The following is an 18,083-nucleotide window of genomic DNA, read 5'->3' as shown; positions in this document are numbered from 1 at the left end:
CCCCAGAACACGCACATGGAGAGGTAAACAACAGATCTATAACATAGGGATCACAACAAACAACCAAACAAGGTGCTTTGGTTTGTAGTTTTGAGATAAAAAAATTCTATATATTTGCGTATCAGTTTTTTGTTTTTAGTAATTTTTTTTAACATTTTAATAAACTCTTTTACTTTTTAAATAGAGATACGCTATTTACATAAAAAAGTGAAATGATAAAAATGCAATTCACATGCGAAAAGTTAATTCACGAGTAAAGATAAATTGGTAATTTCACGTGAGGAAAAAAATGTGTAGCAGAATAAAAAGAATTGCAACAATTATTTCTTATAGATAAAAATGTACTCTTATTTTTTTAATTAACTCAAAAATAACAAAATACGTCAATGATCACACACCTGCTTGTACACACACTCTCTCTCGTCCGGTTGCATTAACACTGCCACTACAATCAGTGCCACCTCTGTCACTCGTAAGTTCTCCTTCTCCTCCTCCTCGTATTATCGAAAAGAATCCCATCAGTCAATATTAATGTCAAATTTTTACGAGAATCAGAATTCCTAGCCAATCAATGTGTTGGGGTAGAAGTTTTGAGTAGATTATTGAAGGTTAAGGGCATTGTTTGATGTGAGAGTAAAAGCTCAAATTACTGTTTGATTGGGGAGGTGCATTTTCTAGCACGTGATTAATAATTAAGAGGCATACTTGGGCTATATTAGGTAGCACTTATATTTTCTGTTTTCTGTTTTTATTTTAAGAATTTTCAAAAAATAAGAATGAAATAAAGAGGCATACTTGGGCTATGTTAGGTAGCACTTATATTTTCTCTTTTCTGTTTTTATTTTAAGAATTTTTAAAAAATAAGAATGAAATAAAGAGGCATACTTGGGCTATGTTAGGTAGCACTTATATTTTCTCTTTTCTGTTTTTATTTTAAGAATTTTCAAAAAATAAGAATGAAAATATGTTTGGTATACTTCTTTCATTTCAAAATAATAAAAGTTGAAAAATAATATGTAAACAACTTTCACTATTTTTAAAATTTGAGAAAATCTCAAACCCTTACAGAAAGTATCAAATTTAAACCTTTACTTTCCCTTCTTTTTAATTTTAAAGTCCCGTTCCAGAATTCTTCTTAAAAAATAAGCAGTTAATTTTATATTTTCAAACTAAAAAATAATGTAAATAAAAAATAATTTTAATTTTTTTTTGTTGCACTTTTTAAAACATCTCAATGAAATCTATCAAATAAGATTCATATTGATAGAAAAATTATTTGCATAAACAAATAATTTTTGAATTTAAAATTACCTTCTTAAAAAATAAGTATTTATTTTGAGTTCAGTAACGAGGCCTAATTAATAAAATCGAAAACCGGCTGCCAAAGAACAATACGTTCGGCGCTTTCTATTTTTCCTCTTTTTTCCTTCTCCTTATCTTTTCCCAAACCCTCCACAGTTCATCAAACTTCAGATTGAGACGTCCAAGCGGTCATCGAAGATCGAAGGTTCTCTCCCTAGATCAAAGGTTCTCTGGTTTGTTTCTCTCGCCTCCCTCTCGTGCTCTCTCTCTCTCTCTCTCTCTCTCTCTATATATATATATATATATATATATATACACACACTCTCTCTTTTTTTGATCCTATATATACACTCTCTCGATCGAAGGTTCTCTGGTTTGTTTCTCTCTCCTCCCTCTCCTGCTCTCTCTCTCTCTCTCTCTCTCTCTCTCTCTCTATATATATATATATATATATATGTGTGTGTGTGTGGTACACCAGCACCAGCTAAACATCCATATTGAGTTACCATAATACGCCACGTTTATATTCGGTAATTAAAAGCTAATACTGACGACGTACGTGGCGGCCCATTAAAACTCGTCAACGACGCCGTTTTCCAACCAGATATAGATCAAGCAAAACTTCCCGTTGACAATTCTCCACTCTCCTCCTCCTCCTTAAAATAAATAAATAAATAATTACAGGAAAAGCTCTCGGTAGGGTTACTGTGCTCACCGGCGATGGCGATGCAAACTGGCATAGGGTTTTCCAAGATCATCATCTTGGTCGGAGCTGGTACTCTCTCTCTCCCCTCTCTCTCTCACACACACACGCACACAGAGAGAGAAAACTACTGTGAACGATTTTGTTGCTCAGCTGTCTCTAGATCTGATAATACGCGAGGCTGAAAAATCTCTCTGTGGCAGGGTACACGAGTACTCTCCTGTTCAAGAACGGTAAATTATCCGACGTGTTGGGCGACCTCCAGGTGATTAGTAGTATTTTTTTTTACTGTCAACGTTTTAGAAGAGCGATAGAGAACCTCGAGAACCTAACCAAAGAAAATAAAAATGTGGAAGTGAGTTTCTTATTTTCAGCTCGAACCTATCGCGTCGATAACCGCGGATGCGATATGTATTCATGCGCTTTTGCGTATCAGTTTTCTGATAGGATGTGGGGAGAGGACGAAGTGCCTATTTTCAGCTCGAATAGTCGTGTCAATAACTGTAACTGCAATATGTTCATGTGCTTTTGTGTATCTATTTATTAAATGTGGAGAGAGAAGAAGTTGCTTATTTTCAGCTCGAATCGTCCTGCCGATAACTGTAACTGCAAAATGTTCATGTGCTTTTTTCATATCTATTTATTATAGAATGTGGAGAGAGAAGAAATTGCTTATTTTCAACTCGAATCGTCCTGCCAATAACTTTATCTGTAAATAATTATGTCCTAATGCATATCTGTTTCCGATAGAATGGGAAGAGATCATTTTTCTTACAATTATAGTTAATTGTTGTTGTTGTGACATCCTGTATGCTTTAGTTGTTTGGTGCAGAATTTGGTTGATTGAGCAATATTAGGAGCTCAACTTTAAAACAGATACGGACACAACTTTATCTAGAGCCCTTCGATTTGTGGGCTCATATGCATAACGCATCTAACAGCCGGAGCTATTTTTAAGTTGTCTTTGTAGACTTCTAGTCTTAATTAGAGATATATCGATTTGTTTTATTGGTTAGCTTATTAGTCTATGGGATTTATGTAACCTGGAATCTCATTGATTAGATACCATTGTTGAAGACACTATATCTGATCCATGCTTGGTATCATCAAAAGATGGATGCAAGTTTGTTACTGCTACTTATTATGGGCTATGGGTTTGCTACTTAGAGCATTCGTAGTGGAATAATCAAAACCAAAAAGTTGCTAAGGTTAACAACATTTGCTAAAAGTAGAGCTCACATTCGAATAACCAAACTTAGCAATTTCTTAGCAACTCATCAAATTTTGGCTATTGGATAATCAAAACTAGCAACCTTTTGCTAATAATCTAATTTATTGGATCCCACATCTTCTTAATCAAGTACAACCATCATAGGAAAGTGAAGCTCACTCTCTACTTTGGCAAGTGGTTGTACATTTAACAATATTGGTCACTTTATGAATTTTTACAAATGCTATACACTTTCACTTATTTTACTAGAATGCCATTCAATGCAGACCATTAGATTGAGAGGGAAAAAAACTAACCGTTAGATTTGAATTTTTGCCAACTCATTTTGATTATGGGCAAAAAATAACCAATAGGGAACTTGACATTGCTAACTTTAGTAACCTCGAAATGGATAATCAAAATCTGATGAAGCAAGTTTTGATTATTGACTTTTGCTTATTGACTTATTCCACTACGGATGCTCTTAGAATTTAGTGATTTTGCTGGTTAGTTAGCCAGGGGGGATGTTTTGTGACAGTTTAATTGTGTTTTCGGCAGTCCCTGGTGAAAGGACTGGAGAAAAAGGGGCAATCAGCAGAGGGTGACACGGACTATTCTGATGCTATCGCTTCTCAGGTAAGTTCTTCTTAGTTGGCAATTACAATTTGCGAATTAAGATTGTTTAACGTAAGAGACATTTTTGGTTCTTGTTTGCTGCAACATGCACTGCTGATTTAGTGCTTGAGTTACATTTTATTTATGGTTTGGGATAATTGTAGTTATAGTTGTAAATGGCAAGTTATTTGTTGGCAAGTTCATTTAATGGTTTATTCTATTTGTCTATGTTTGGAAAATTATTTACGAATGACTTGAGGTAGAAAGTTATTTGCCGATGTCCCTTCCTTCCCGTACTTTTGCTCTCTCCTCCCCGCACCCCTCAGCTGCCATGACCACCTCCCTCCCAGTTTCGTCAACCAGTGGTTAGGCACACGTACATCAACTATCACAATAATTTTGAATGTCATCACTGCTACATGATTTTCATCATCTCCTCCTTTCATCATTGCCTATCTCCTTTTCCATTTGCCTTATCGACAATGCTTCTTTGTAACTTGATTAATGATTTGGAAGTATGCTTAAAATTCTTCCAAGAAAAGAGAAGGAAAATTTTCAGATATAATAACAATCTTTCATCACCCAAGTGCTCATGGTCAAGGATGACTGTGTTTAGGATGGATTACTTGCTTCCTTTTGAGGCTATCTTTGGATAGTAAATCGGTTGAGAGAATAGAAAACCAATTGAAATTGACATTACTATTTAATAAGAGGAAATAATCAATTTTCTAAAAAATAACCACTCAATTGCTTGTCATATTGCTACCCAACCAAACAAAGAAGATAACATTTTCCGCTTTAGTTTCTCTTTCTATCGATTTAAATTTCAAGATCCGCCGCAAGAGTGAATTTAAAAAGTTTCTAAGCAAGGCCTCCTTTCCTTTACCTTCTTTTCCCCTACCTGCTCTAGGCACTAAAACCATTTATAATTGTGTTCTTATTCCTTGGTTTTGGGAAATAACGATAAATGAATTGAAGTATTGTAGAGGAAATCCATAACCGTTGGTAAGATAATAACGAGACTTTTGCGATATCCTCTGTGAGATATACACATGCATGAAATGTTATCATCATCACTACTCACTAGTATCCCACATCGGAAATGTCTGAGTAACAAAATGAAAATGCATCAGTGAACTAATAAAAGCCCCAATCATGCATATATGTGGTAATTGCCACGAATCATATTGAAATTTTAGGGTAAACCTTTTGAACTGTTATAGGTTGTTGCCTTGTTGGTGGAGAGCCGTTAATTTAAGTTGTTCCATTGTGAGTTCTGCACTGGTTAAGACTTGAGAGTGAAAACAATTAACATGTATATGCATGTGTGTGAGAAATGAAAGGTCTTCCTTTGCCTTTTGCATTGATCTCATATTTATAGGGCACAAGAAACTGCTACATGAGACGTAGCAATCATACTCAATTGGATTGATTTAATTGGTTACCTATTATTGAGTGCAATAACTCCTTTACAATCGTCTTTTTGAGAAATGTTAGAATTGATGAGGTAATTGTTTCGAGTTCGACCAAGCAGATGGTCATGTCCTAGTGCTCGGCTCTAGTGAGGCTGGGTGTATGCGGGTTTTCTTCGCATGCTGATGGGTTTTCTACCACATGCTTCAGTTGTTGAGGTATGTGGCTGCAGAGGTGGGCCGGGGGGATGGGATAATGGGTAGGGAGGGCCAAGGGGCATGTGCAAACGATGACTTTTGAGTTTTGTCCCTGTTTGACATAACTGTAAGCAATTTTCGATGCATGGATTTCAGAGGGAGTTTTTTAATCAAATGAACAAATTGGCAATTCTTTGGCCATATTGGCCTTGAGTCCTCCTTAACTGTGATAACCCCTTCTGTTGTTCTTGGTGGATTTCAGAGGGAGTTTTGTTCGTGTTCTTTTATGAAACGCTTCATAAATGGTTTGTTTCTGATAAGGATGTAGAGGACACCAAGTTATTGTAGTTTGTGTTAATGTTGTAGAGGAAATTTAGAAGGTACAATGGGCTGAAATTGTTAGAGAAGAGTAATTTTGGCAACTATTCTTTGAGAATAAGGTAATTAATGGAAAATGGCCATTTTTTCAGGTAATCGAACAAAGGGGGTACGATTTACCATGAACTTTTGTTGAGGCATGACTTTACCTTGGGTGCTTGATACCTAGATTACTCACATTTTGTGTTTCTTTGGAGTATCATCTGTGGACCCATGTTCTTCTGTTAGCTATAAACTTTTAGAAGAGGGAAAGTACCGTGTTTCGGGCCTGAGAGATTATTTTATTTTATTTACTGTCGTGGGGACATACTAAATGGAAATTGCTATTTTCCTAGGATTTCACAGTATTGGCATGATAGAAGAGCTCAAGCATATGAGCCATGTTTTATGTAATTTGATGTACTCTCTCCTTATTTGAGATATTTAATATGCGATCTTTGGTTGATTATCTTAAAGGTACGCCGGTTAGCAGCGGAGGTTCGACAGCTGGCCTCAGCAAGACAGATAACTGTTCTTAATGGAAATTCTGGCGGTATTGCCAATATGATCATCATTTCTTTCTTCTCATACCCTAGACATGTGCATTTCGGATGTACTCTGGTTGATTTTACATCTCCACTTGTTGTTTCTCTTCAGGTAACGTAACATCTCTTGTAGTGCCGGCTGCTGCCGTGGGAGCACTGGGTTACGGATACATGTGGTGGAAGGTAGGGCAACTGTCTAATGATGTTTCCTAGTGTCTATTCACTTTCTATTCTTGTATTCTTAGCTGTTCTCTCATGTATGGCTCTTTTACTTCTTCTTTTTTTCTTCTCCCTAATGCTTCCTTAATTATGTTTAATCGATTGTCAAAATAGAAAAACGGAGGAGCATGTTGACGTCAGCTTGTATTCTTTTCGAAAGATTAAATTGTTCACTTTTATCTTTTTTTTTTTGATTGGCAATTTGTTTACTTTTTTCACTGTTAAATTTTTAGGGTCTTTCATTCTCAGACCTGATGTATGTTACAAAGAGTAATATGGCAACTGCCGTGTCAAATTTGACAAAACATCTGGAACATGTGTCCGAGGCTCTTGCGGTAAGTTCCATTTGTTCTCAACTTTTACTTGATTCGTTTCTGTTTTTAATGTTGAATTTGCTTCCTAAGAGGCTCCAACATACTAAAACATTCAGTTTGGATAAACATATGACTACCTTCTAGATAGAATCATAGATGATGGAACACGAGGGAATGTTCGTTCATGTGTTTATTCTTCCCTTTTTTGTTGGTCCAAACATGAGAGTAGTAATAGGAATTAAGTACTCTGACTCTGAGAGGGATCTCTCTCTTTTGTATTGTTCAGTTATATGTCAGACCTACAAATTTCTCCTGAAAGAATGATCGTAGAACTTCAATTTTGCCATTCAAAATGTCATCTCTCAAGTTCATCAAGGACGGAATTGGGATTAAGTTTCCTAGGTTCATCAAACTTGGCATTCAACTAGTTTTTGTTATATGCAAAACACACTCAGAATATTACCATTAGTCAATGATGCATTGATGTCCTTGATCTTCCCTGCCCAAACTCTGTTTCATCACTAATTGATATCTTCCATGCATTTAAGCACTAAATGCCCAGGCCACAGGAAATGCTCTTAGTCATCGATGAAGATCCTATGTGGGGCCACTTACCAGTGGCAGTGCCCATAAGGAAGCGTCTTTTATAATTGGTACAGATATTATGCATGACTATTGGGATGGATGCAATATGTATTCTTTAGTAGCATTTGGATTGTATTTCATAGACCTTTATGGAGTTCATCTCCAACTCTTTGATCGTTATCAAATCAATTTTCTAAACAGGCAACAAAGAGGCACTTAACACAGCGAATTGAGAACTTGGATGGAAAACTGGATGAACAAGTGGAAATGTCGAAGTTAATTAAGAATGAGGTAACATCCTGAAAAGGGTTCTCTTTATTGTGATATTTAAAGGTTATGGTTCTTCCTCAAGTATGTAGTATAGTGTTACCAATTTAAGCATGAAATGTTCTTCTAACTTGTGTGACAGGTTACTGATGTTCGTGTTGATCTTTCTCAAATTGGATATGACTTGGACACTCTACAGAGAATGGTTTCAGGTTTGGTAAGTTTTGTCTCGTCGAGTTTTGATTTTTAGACTCCTGTGCCATCAAGAATTTAAGATTAGGTTCCTGTTTTTTGTTTGAGTGTTGTATCATCTCATTTAACCTCTAAGCACTTTCTCTGAACCTAGAGGTGTTTGATGAAGAGAGGGCTAAAGGAGGGGTACATCCTTTTGCTGGAAGGAGTGAATTTGCATAACCTGAATATTTCACACTGGAAGACCCATTCAAACTAGTGGAAATTATGCTCAAAAAGATCATGTACTTGTCAAAAAAGGAAAAAAGAAAGACCATTTTCAATTGTCCATTACAAGCCCATTGATCCGTTATAAGTCCCTTTCCTTATATGTTTGGAAAGGTGCCTACAACCAGACAACATGGACTAGATAAAAACTCATTGGACGATTGTACAGCTTGAGATCCTAGAAACGGTGTTGAGAATTATTAGTGATTTGTTCTGAGTAGATTGATTGGCTGAAATTGACTAGGATGGTAGCGAACCCTCATCAATTGGGGTTGGGTACATGATTCTGTTTTCTCCATTGAGGCCTATCAAGGGCATCGTGTTCCGTGATATTCAACAAACCTAGATCCTTTGAACTACCGTCTCTAAAATCAATTTTGTTCTACTTCTCCCCTTAATGCAACCTGCTACTGCAGCTACCGATCTAGAATAGACATTTCCAAACCACATTATCTATTCTCACTCATCTTATCTTCAATTGGTACTATGCCTACCATCCCACAAAGGTTTTCTTAGTAGCCCAACACTCCTAACATACAATATGGCTAGTCTGATAGCGGTCGGCAAGTATTAAATGTTAGGGTATGCTGTATTGCGCTTTTTGTTGGGCTATTTGTAGAGGAAAGTAAGCAATGATGATATCGTTCTATGATTCCATCATCCTCTGGAAATACTGTTGCTTATTCATACGCAGAAAGAAATTCTCACAAATACTGAATGAATCTTCAGTGATTAGAGCAATGCATGTGGTATACTGATTTTGAATGCTTTTCTTGATCTGGTAGTTCCATAGTGGTGTAGTGAGTACTTTTGTCCAACAAATTTTTTACCAATGACTGAAGAATTGTTGGTTCAGTGAAACATTTTGGCATGAAAGCGTTCTCGTTTCAGTACGAGAGATGTAATTCTTTCATTTGTGCCCTCCTTTCTTGTTTGCTTATTCATCTAACTTTTCATGTACTGCTTGGTTTACAGGACGGAAAGATAATGTCACTGGAAGACAAACAGGTATAATATCTCCCATTCCTGATCTGAATTCATTTAAGGAAACATAGCGAGGCAAAGTTGCTATGAGTATCAATTTGAAATGCTATTATGGACTATAGAAAGTTTACGAACCCTGTGAGAAAGGGATTAAAAAACCTTTATGCTCCAAATGCAACTGTGCGTTCGTTTTGGCTGCTTATTATTGGTTGCTCAGTATGGGGTCTAGGCGTCTAGCTTTATGATCATTGTATACTTCCAGGATCTTGTGGAGAACATGAGAGAATCTCATTCTTGTTTTGGGCCCTAAAAAGTGATTTCTTCTAAGAAAGGTGTATTGGTGGTGGTTGACTTATTGTGGTCTCTTGCAGCACTGTTCAAAGTCAGTCTCCATCAGAAAAAGGTGTATCAGTTTTGTTGCTAAAAAAATGGGACAACTCTGCTGTCAACTTTTTTCATATTGATTAGGCTAGTTGCCCAACAATCGTGTAGCACCTGATTGTGGTGTGAGGTTTTGGGTTAGCCTCTTTGCAGATTGGTGCAAAGAGGTTTTTTATTAAATATGTGCATTAAATTTTGTTCAAAAATGCACCAATTTGTTCAAAAAATGAACCAATGTAATTTTCAATAGAGTTGGTGAAAATTAGGTGTGGGGTTTTGTTCAAAACAAAGTAGTAGTAGGCGAAAAAATGAAAATTAAATTGGTTCATTTCGGGCCTTAAAAAAGTAAAGACACTAGGAGCAGAGCTGCTTGGTGGTAAAAAGAAGAACGTTTGTGCCAGCCATGGATTGTTGTTTCTGGTGGGCGTTTTTGTTTCATACGCCTATGCATGCAACCTATGTCAGGACTCAGGACTTTTTCTTTTCAAATTTCTTTGTGGTTATCTACAAGTGAAAAAGGTACATTGGTGAGGGATTTTTGGGGTCCGAACTTTACATCAGGTTCATTGATTTCTCAGCTAACATTCGATTAGAGTTATTTAGCAGTAGTATCTAAGCTCATAAAACCTGAACTAACTCTTACGATGCTCAAGGTTCCTTGTGTTTTTTACCCTGTAATTGTTTTCCCTTGGATTCATGATTAACTTTGTTTATTTATTTCTTATTGTGGCTACAGGACCTTGCAAATAAAGGTGTGCTGTACCTGTGCAGCTTTGTCAATGGGGGAAAAGGGGAACTGCCGGGAGTTGTTCAGGTTTGTGCTATTAATCTAGAGCCATTTTTTGGTGTGGACTGAGATCTCTGTCTTCTATTTGCAGTGCATGGGATCAAGTTTATCAAAATTTGGATTGGAGTTGGCATTTCTTCTTCAATGAGATTTGGTCCTTCTGGTTAATTTCTAAATTAGGTGCTCTTTATAGTTGTCTTATGCGGATATATTCTGCAGGAGCAACTTAAGCTTTCTGGGAAGTCGCGTGGTTATATCACTAGTGCTGAAACTACGTGCCAGGTTTCTTCCTGACTCTATAAGCAGCTATTTGTTGCTGAATTTGATAAGCTAATTATGTTACAGTGATTCTCCGTCTCTATTGAGTCAGGATTTCGTTATCATACCTTTTCCAATGTACTATTTTGTTAGCTCTTCCATTGTTTGGTTATGAAGTCCAAGTATTCTTAAACAATTTTACTCTGAAAACATGTTTTATTATCGTAAATTACTAAGCGAAGATTATTTTCTGTTTTACAAGTTGGTGGGACAAAAGCGTGGATAGTGTGGTTGAGAAATTCTTGTCTCGGTTCCGAGGCTACTACATTTTGTATTGTTGTTCTCCTCGAGGACATATAATTATATAAGTAGAAAGCATGGGATTACACTAGTTAAACTTAACTGAGGCTGACTTGGAAATTGTAATAGAATCAACTAGAAGCTTGTGATTGGTACAAAGGTTTGTCAAGTATCATAGACAGAATTTTGACTCATGTTGATGTCCACAACTTCCTAATGGGACGTTTATGAATAAATATGTTCGCACATGTATCATGTACGTATGACATAACATAAAGTGTGTATTTTGTGATATTGATACTTATCATAGCATGGGTTAATGATGGTCTGAGTGTTCCGGTTCTGGGGACAAAAGAGCCGTAAGGATCTAAACCACGTCATTAAAAATTGATGTCACCTTATTTTTCTGCAGGGTCTCAAGGATATAGCAGATGCTTTAGTGTCAGGAAATGCCAATAGGTCAATTACAGACGGTACTGTGGAGGGTACTGATAGGTTTGATGATCGGCCCAGGAGCCTGAGTAGGTATGAATTTGACGTTCTTTCTTTATCTGGGCATGCATTCAGCACTCTCCTTAAAAAAGATTCCTACTTGGTGTGCCAACTGCCTAGATTATGTGAGATACTGTAGTTTCATTGATCGATGATAAGGAATAGTTTGTATTTGCAAGTAATTAAGTAGAGTGACTGGTCCTTTTGTTTTTTGCGTGCTGGTTATTCCTCAGCATGGGCTTTTCTTTGTGTATTAATTTTGAAAGCAGATTTTTTCTTTTTTGAACCTTAATAATGTTGCAAACTTGCAACTGGATTAATAAATTTCTGGAGATTATGAGGCAAAGGAACCCGTAAAATAAACCGTAGAAAAAGACTATGAATTAAAGAAGCTAGTTTTCCTTGGGTTTCACTGTTGTTTTTCTTTCCCTCGTAATCCTTCCACACAGCTCTTGGGCTGATTGATTGCCTTGAGCCCTAAAATATCTAAATGCAGAGATTGGTCCAAGTATTATCTAACCTCATAGCGCATTAGAGTTATCCCCATTTTAATCCTATGCTCTTAATCTTCCATAATCAAAGTTGACAGCTGACTTAAATGTTGACAGGGCGGCTTCGACCAAGTGCTGATTCATCCTTTGATGAAGGAAGATCTCCAGCAGAGCTTCCTTGGAAGTAGATTTTATGTATGTCAATAACAAGCACTGTGGTTCATATATATACAGCTGCATATCATATATATATACAGCTGCATAGTTGTGTTTATTTTTATGTCGCAAAGCAAATCATGGTTTGTGATTCTATTCTTGAGGTTGTTGACTGATTCTCTTCTTATGGTAAATGTTCAAGTGGTGGGTGGATGTTGAACATGAAACTCTCTCTCTCTCTCTCTCTCTCTCTCTCTCTCTCTCTCTCTCTCTCTCTCTCTCTCATGAATCTGTGTGTGTTTCCGCAATTAGTGTTGGAACATAGAACCACATAGGCCAAATTTTATGGATTGGTTTTTGGAATGGATTAATTTGGCACGGCCAATGTCTGGGTTATGTATCCTGAGGGATGAATCCGAGAAGGGAATTATGCAGCTGGGGTACGGGTGGTGACTGATGAAGCCTGAGACAGAAGCAACCGGAAGGTGGGAGCTGGTTGGGTGATGGTGCGATCAGATGGGGTTGTTTTGGAAAATGGTTCTACTGATTTGGGAGCTGGTTGGGTGATGGTGCGATCAGATGGGGTTGTTTTGGAAAATGGTTCTACTGGTTTTCTAGCGACTTTGGCATTTCCTGCTGGGTATGTGGCACGTGTGGAAGAACTCTTGTTTCCATCATCTCAATCAAATTGAGGCGCGTTGAGAGCGTCTGTTGTCTTTTGAGAGGAACAGTACGATCTTGGACTGGCCCCCTTCGTGTGACCTAGAAAGAAAAAGAAGTCCGTGCTACTATAAGGCCTCTAAACTCCTCCCTCGGGACACTATTGCCAATAATGGTGTTTTCGATCTCACTCTCTCCGTGTTAATGTTTACACCGATTGCTTGACTTTGCTCTAGGACTTGAAGCGGAAACAAGCTTTGGAATGGCCACTTGGTTTTTTATTTTCGGATTTACTTTCTATGTCTACTTGTTTTGATGAGCGTAACATCTCTAAAATTAATCGTGTAATGGTGAAAGATGTTCATGAACTTGCTATCACGGCTAGAATGTCTTTCTAGGCATGATTTTCTACGAAGATAGTTTCGACACTCCTATTTCATACAGTTACACACACTCCTATTTCATACAGTTACACTCCTCTAACTCTTATTGTCCTAAATGAAAGTATAAATTACCTTTCTTTTATTAGTTTCCAGTAGCAAATGAAAGGTAAATTTTGTGAATTCTCTTAAGTAAAAGTAAACACAAAATCACTAATTAAAAACAAAATATGGTAAAACAAAACATTGTTAAAAAAGAGAGTGCTAAATTATTCCATTTAATTCATTTGCTTGATTCTTTTATCATTTCTTTTCATATGATAAATTCATCACCCAAACACAACTTCAAAAATCTCCAAGACCTGGTCATTTGATTTCTAAAGTCAGCGTGCTGGGGAAACTCATCATATCAGTCGCTCCAACTGCACAATGGCCGAGAGTCCTGATATAGCTACTTAAGCCACTCCACACCAGCATAAAGTTAATATACAATTTTTTTTTTTTTTGGGGCAAAAAGAGAACTTCACAAATAGATAAAAGAGTTTTTACAAGTGTTCTCAAAGAGATACAAATACATCCTCAACTCTAATAACAACAAAGGAAAATTACCAAATTCAAGACCAAAAAAAAAAAAGAATCCAAGAAGATATGCAAATCATCCATCCTAAAAAATGCTTTTGCAAGATTTGCATAAAGTTAATATATGTATTATAGAACACTCTTGATTCATGTTATTAGGAATAATCAAGATTGAAAAAATGACAAAAGCCAACTCATATCCCCTTTTACAAATCGATTCCCAACTATAATAAAACCCAACTTTCATCATTTTAATTCAAGATTATACCTATCAAAAAAATGAACCAAAAAAGGGGATGGAAATGAATTTAACAAGGTAGGCCTTTTTTGCAGTCAAGTGGACCGGTGAACCGGGTTAGTCTTGACACATAGCTCCCCGGTTTTGCCTTCAGCATGTCTGTCCTTGAGGTAATCTTGCTAGCATATGTTGGTGTCCCTGATTCAACAAAGAATGCTCCATTCAGCATAATATCCCCCTCTGATCTCCATTCCCAATTCCTCCACTCGCTCTCCTCGGCGTAATCCCTCTTGGTCACCTGAATAACACCGAAATATTGATCATTCTGTTCGGAATAGTTTGATGCATGCATGTATGTATGTACTGCATCACGTGCAGAACAACTAGATAGTATCTGTTTGTTTCAGCTAAAAATATTTGCTTCCGAAAACATTTTACTAGTGCTTAATTTAATTTTTCTGTTGACAAACATCTGATTCTCCGATAAAAATGCTTTCGTGTTTGATGGCGACCTTTGAAGATGAAATTGGTGGTTGTAATTGTGGTAATGGTGGTGCCAACTATCACCAGCACCATCAGCGTTATGGTGTAGGATGAAAATTGATGTTGAAAAAGTGACGTTGTCATTAAGTATGGAAAACTTTTTGCATCAAAGGAAAACCCTAATTTTTGAACGATGAAGAGTACGTACTTATTTTATGCTCTAAGATATTTTCATCATCGTACTAGTCTTAAAATATGACGATAAAAATGTTTTCCCGCTGAAATAAAATCTGATTAAAGAGTAAAAATTACCAAAAACTACAATAAATACGTTTCTCTATTCGTTTTTTGATAAAATAAAAAAAAGTTATCGTAGCCAAAACAAACAAGTGACTAACTAAAGGTGATGTAACGTAAGAGAATGAATTGTCTCATAAAACGAAAAATAAGTACTTAAAAATAAGAAGTTGAGCAGAACGGGGTCTAATTAGTCATCAAAATGAGTACGTACCTCCTTGGCAAAAGCGTTGGGAGGGGCAATGAATCGGTTGCCCTGGCTGATAATGGTGGGATGAGTGCTGCCACCAATGGCATACATGAGCCAATGAGTGTAGTCATTGTTAACCACATGAACAAAACCCCATCTGCACCTTGGCATCCTCTGGACCAACCCTTGTCCAAAATGGTTAAACGCAACTGTAATTTGCATTATCTCGTCACCCGAATACGCATCACTTGCTCCAAACAACATCACCTGCATCATCTCAACTCAACTCAATTCAAATACTAATCCTTTGTCTAGATTTATGTCTGGCTAAGAGCATCTCCAATCCTTACCCCTTTTTTTCACTTAAATTTGGGTAGAAATTTGAGTCAAAAGCTTGATTTGGGTAAGACTCTCCATTGCTAAACTCATATTTGTATCTAAATCTATTCTTGAATGACATACTTGTAATTAATAAGTGACAAATTTTTAATTAATGAGAGTGAAAATAGGTTTTGAAAAAAATGGGTATGTGTTTGAGTCTCCCCAAATTTGGATGAGAAAATAGGTAGAACTCAAAATAGGTACAACATTATAGAGAGAGGTTTTTAAGCTTTTTACTCAAATTTTGGGTATGGGTAATAAAATGGGTAAGAATTAGAGATGCTCTTGATTCTTCAAAATCTTCTGTACCCAAGTTTTGCCCGTTTCGGTTTTTCCGATACGATTTTCGGCCTTTGAATCGCGTAGGAATCTTCTCATTTTCGCAAGATTCTCACGCGTCGTTTAAAGGTGCGAAATGCACTAAGTTCTACGTGATCCAATGACTGAAAATGCACTCGAATACCGTTGCAACAAAATTAGAGTCAGTATTTTTTTTGGTTTTTGGTTTTTGGGTTGCGCTTGTCCCAATAGGTGTCTTGAGTTTTGGCCCGTTACGTGTGGGCTTTGTCCCTTTTGGGTTTCCTTGATTAGTATCTTGCCAATCAAGAGTTTGGGTTTCGAACTGGGCATAATTTTTTTTTAAACTTTGTTAAGAGTTTGATGCCGTTCTCCTTGTTCCTATTGGCATTTTTAACAGTTTCAAAGATTAATGAATTTTTTTTTTCCTTTCAAAAAAACAAAATTGGAAAACAGTGTATTTGAGGGGTATATAATGTTAGCTAATAACATGTTTTTGTTTATTGAGATTTAGATCTTTGATGAATGTACCTCATTATGCTTAGTGAAATGGCAGTTGGAGATGGTGATACCAGTTGATCCCTCAATAGCATCAATGAGCCCGTCCGCGCAATTGGACATCGAAACGTGGTCGATCCAAAGGTTGGCCGCGCCGAAGATGGAAATCCCGTCCCCGTCGCTTCTGGTCCTCAGACCGATGTGGCCGACCGAGTCTCTAATCAGGCCACCCGATCCGGGAACAATGTCGTGAATGTGGAGGCCGTGGATGATGACGTTCTGGACGAACTGGATGGTGATACCGGCCCCGCCGGCAATGTGGACGTTGACGCCCCTAGCATCAATGGTCTTGTCACTAGCCATGATGAGCTCCTGGTTGAGCCTGATGGTCATCGAGTACGCGAAGATGATCCACAAGGGTTGCGGCTGGGTCACCGCGTGGCGAAGGGTCCCTGGCTTGGGATTGACCATATCATTGTCCGAGGGGTCCGTTATCGTATAGAATTCCCCCATCTTTCCGCCGATGGCTCGGTGGCCGAAGCCTTTGGCACAATCTGCTAGTCTTTTCCTATTTTCCATCCAATCAGGCTGACACCTCCAGCACCGGTCTATGGGGTTCGTCGCCAAGCATGCGCCGTTGTACTTTTTAAGGCTCCTCCTTGTGCCGTTGGTACCTTTCAAGGTGCTACATGAATAAAAAAGGGAAATGATTTACAAAAATAACTCTTATCTTATACAAAAAACTCGTACTATATGTTATAGTGTATTGAGCATTTCAATCGAAATCCAAAGTTCTTCCAGGACCCGTACGGGAAAATTATCATGGATTCCCAGAGTACCATGTGGTATTTTTGCTTATGTCTGGACATTGAGTTACCGAGTTTTTCATAAAAAAAATAAAAATAAATAAATATTAACACTTACAAGATAACATCCTTATTAAGGTTATTGATGACGTCCTCAGGGTTAGGGTTAAAGGTCTCAGCGGCGGCCTTTTTGGCCTCGTTAGCCTTATTCTGCCAATATTCATCGTATTCTCCGATATGCGCATGTAAAGCCGGGATCATCACAACTAAAGACACCAAAAAAACAAGCGCGGCCCCCATTATATATTATCTGGTCGATGTCTATTTTGTTTTCTTTTTTCTTTTTCTTTTTCAAGCGAATCACCAGCCTGAGAGTGATTCGCTTGGCCTCTGTCGGAAAGACTCGAAGAGGCATGGTTCTATATAATACCATATTGGGTCACCAAATGCAAAGGAAGCTCAGATTCTGTGGCGGGAAGAATGGAAAACCACTCCTATGTTTGGTGGTCAACAGTTATTAACTACCTTTTCAACTAATTCTATTTGGGGCAAAACATATAAGAGGATTACAATGGCCTAGGTAGAGAGTAAATAGAACTTTACTTGAACCATGCATCTAGCCACTCTAACGGTCAAAAAGAGATGAAGCTACGTATAGCCAAAATACTAGTGAAAGTATTATATATTTTTAGAGACGACCAAACTCTAACTGTCTCGATCATTGAAGTGAGCTCGGAAATAATTTTTTTCGGCCTAAAATTGTATTCTCCAATCCCATCCTCTTTGAAGGATTGGAGAGGAGCTAGACTCAAACTGTAGAGTATAAAAGGGTCCTTCTTGATCGTGTTTTTTAAAAAAAAATGGTCAGATTTGATGAGATTCTTCTTTCTTTTTTTTTCCGGCCTCTTTCTCGTAATCCGAACGGGTTGTAACAAAAGTCCCCTAGTTCACAACGGGCTGATAGCATGCAGTAAAATGTGCTGAAGAAATTAGAGTGAGTTGCAGGAGTGCAAGGATATGTTTGTTTCGCGCGCCGAAGTGATGGAGCAGGATTGAAGAGATTGAACTAGATCGCAGAAGCTATCCTTGTTAACCTCCTGATGTTGTGAATTTTTTTTTTGTAAGCATGCAAAGATATGTTTGTTTCGCGCGCTGAAGTGATGAGCCCTGCTACACACACAGACAATCTGTGCACAGATTTCATTATGGGGCCCATCACGGGTCCCACAGGCGCTTCAT

The 18,083-nt window shown here is 37.5% G+C and overlaps 2 protein-coding genes across 2 annotated transcripts; one reads left to right on the top strand and one right to left on the bottom strand.

Moving 5' to 3' along the window:
- The first annotated feature begins 1,789 nt into the window (after window positions 1-1,789).
- On the top strand, window positions 1,790-12,262 carry LOC131310405 (uncharacterized). The gene is made up of 13 exons (XM_058337399.1): window positions 1,790-2,077; window positions 2,209-2,270; window positions 3,774-3,851; window positions 6,275-6,350; window positions 6,455-6,525; window positions 6,795-6,896; window positions 7,662-7,751; window positions 7,870-7,944; window positions 9,162-9,194; window positions 10,288-10,365; window positions 10,558-10,620; window positions 11,309-11,421; window positions 11,997-12,262. The coding sequence occupies exons 1-13, from the start codon at window positions 2,023-2,025 to the stop codon at window positions 12,016-12,018; spliced, it is 918 nt and encodes a 305-aa protein (XP_058193382.1). The 5' UTR covers window positions 1,790-2,022; the 3' UTR covers window positions 12,019-12,262.
- Window positions 12,263-13,712: 1,450 nt separating this feature from the next.
- On the bottom strand, window positions 13,713-17,243 carry LOC131310400 (probable pectate lyase P59). Its single transcript, XM_058337392.1, has 4 exons — window positions 16,963-17,243; window positions 16,072-16,723; window positions 14,887-15,129; window positions 13,713-14,190 (listed from the first exon to the last, which is right to left on the bottom strand). The coding sequence occupies exons 1-4, from the start codon at window positions 17,142-17,144 to the stop codon at window positions 13,963-13,965; spliced, it is 1,305 nt and encodes a 434-aa protein (XP_058193375.1). The 5' UTR covers window positions 17,145-17,243; the 3' UTR covers window positions 13,713-13,962.
- Between the last annotated feature and the right edge of the window lie 840 nt (window positions 17,244-18,083).

The sequence above is a fragment of the Rhododendron vialii genome, chromosome 12a (assembly GCF_030253575.1).
Source record: "Rhododendron vialii isolate Sample 1 chromosome 12a, ASM3025357v1".
Classification (NCBI taxonomy): domain Eukaryota; kingdom Viridiplantae; phylum Streptophyta; class Magnoliopsida; order Ericales; family Ericaceae; genus Rhododendron; species Rhododendron vialii.
The sequence above is the reverse complement of the archived record's forward strand: the minus strand, read 5'-3'. Positions and strand labels throughout refer to the sequence as shown.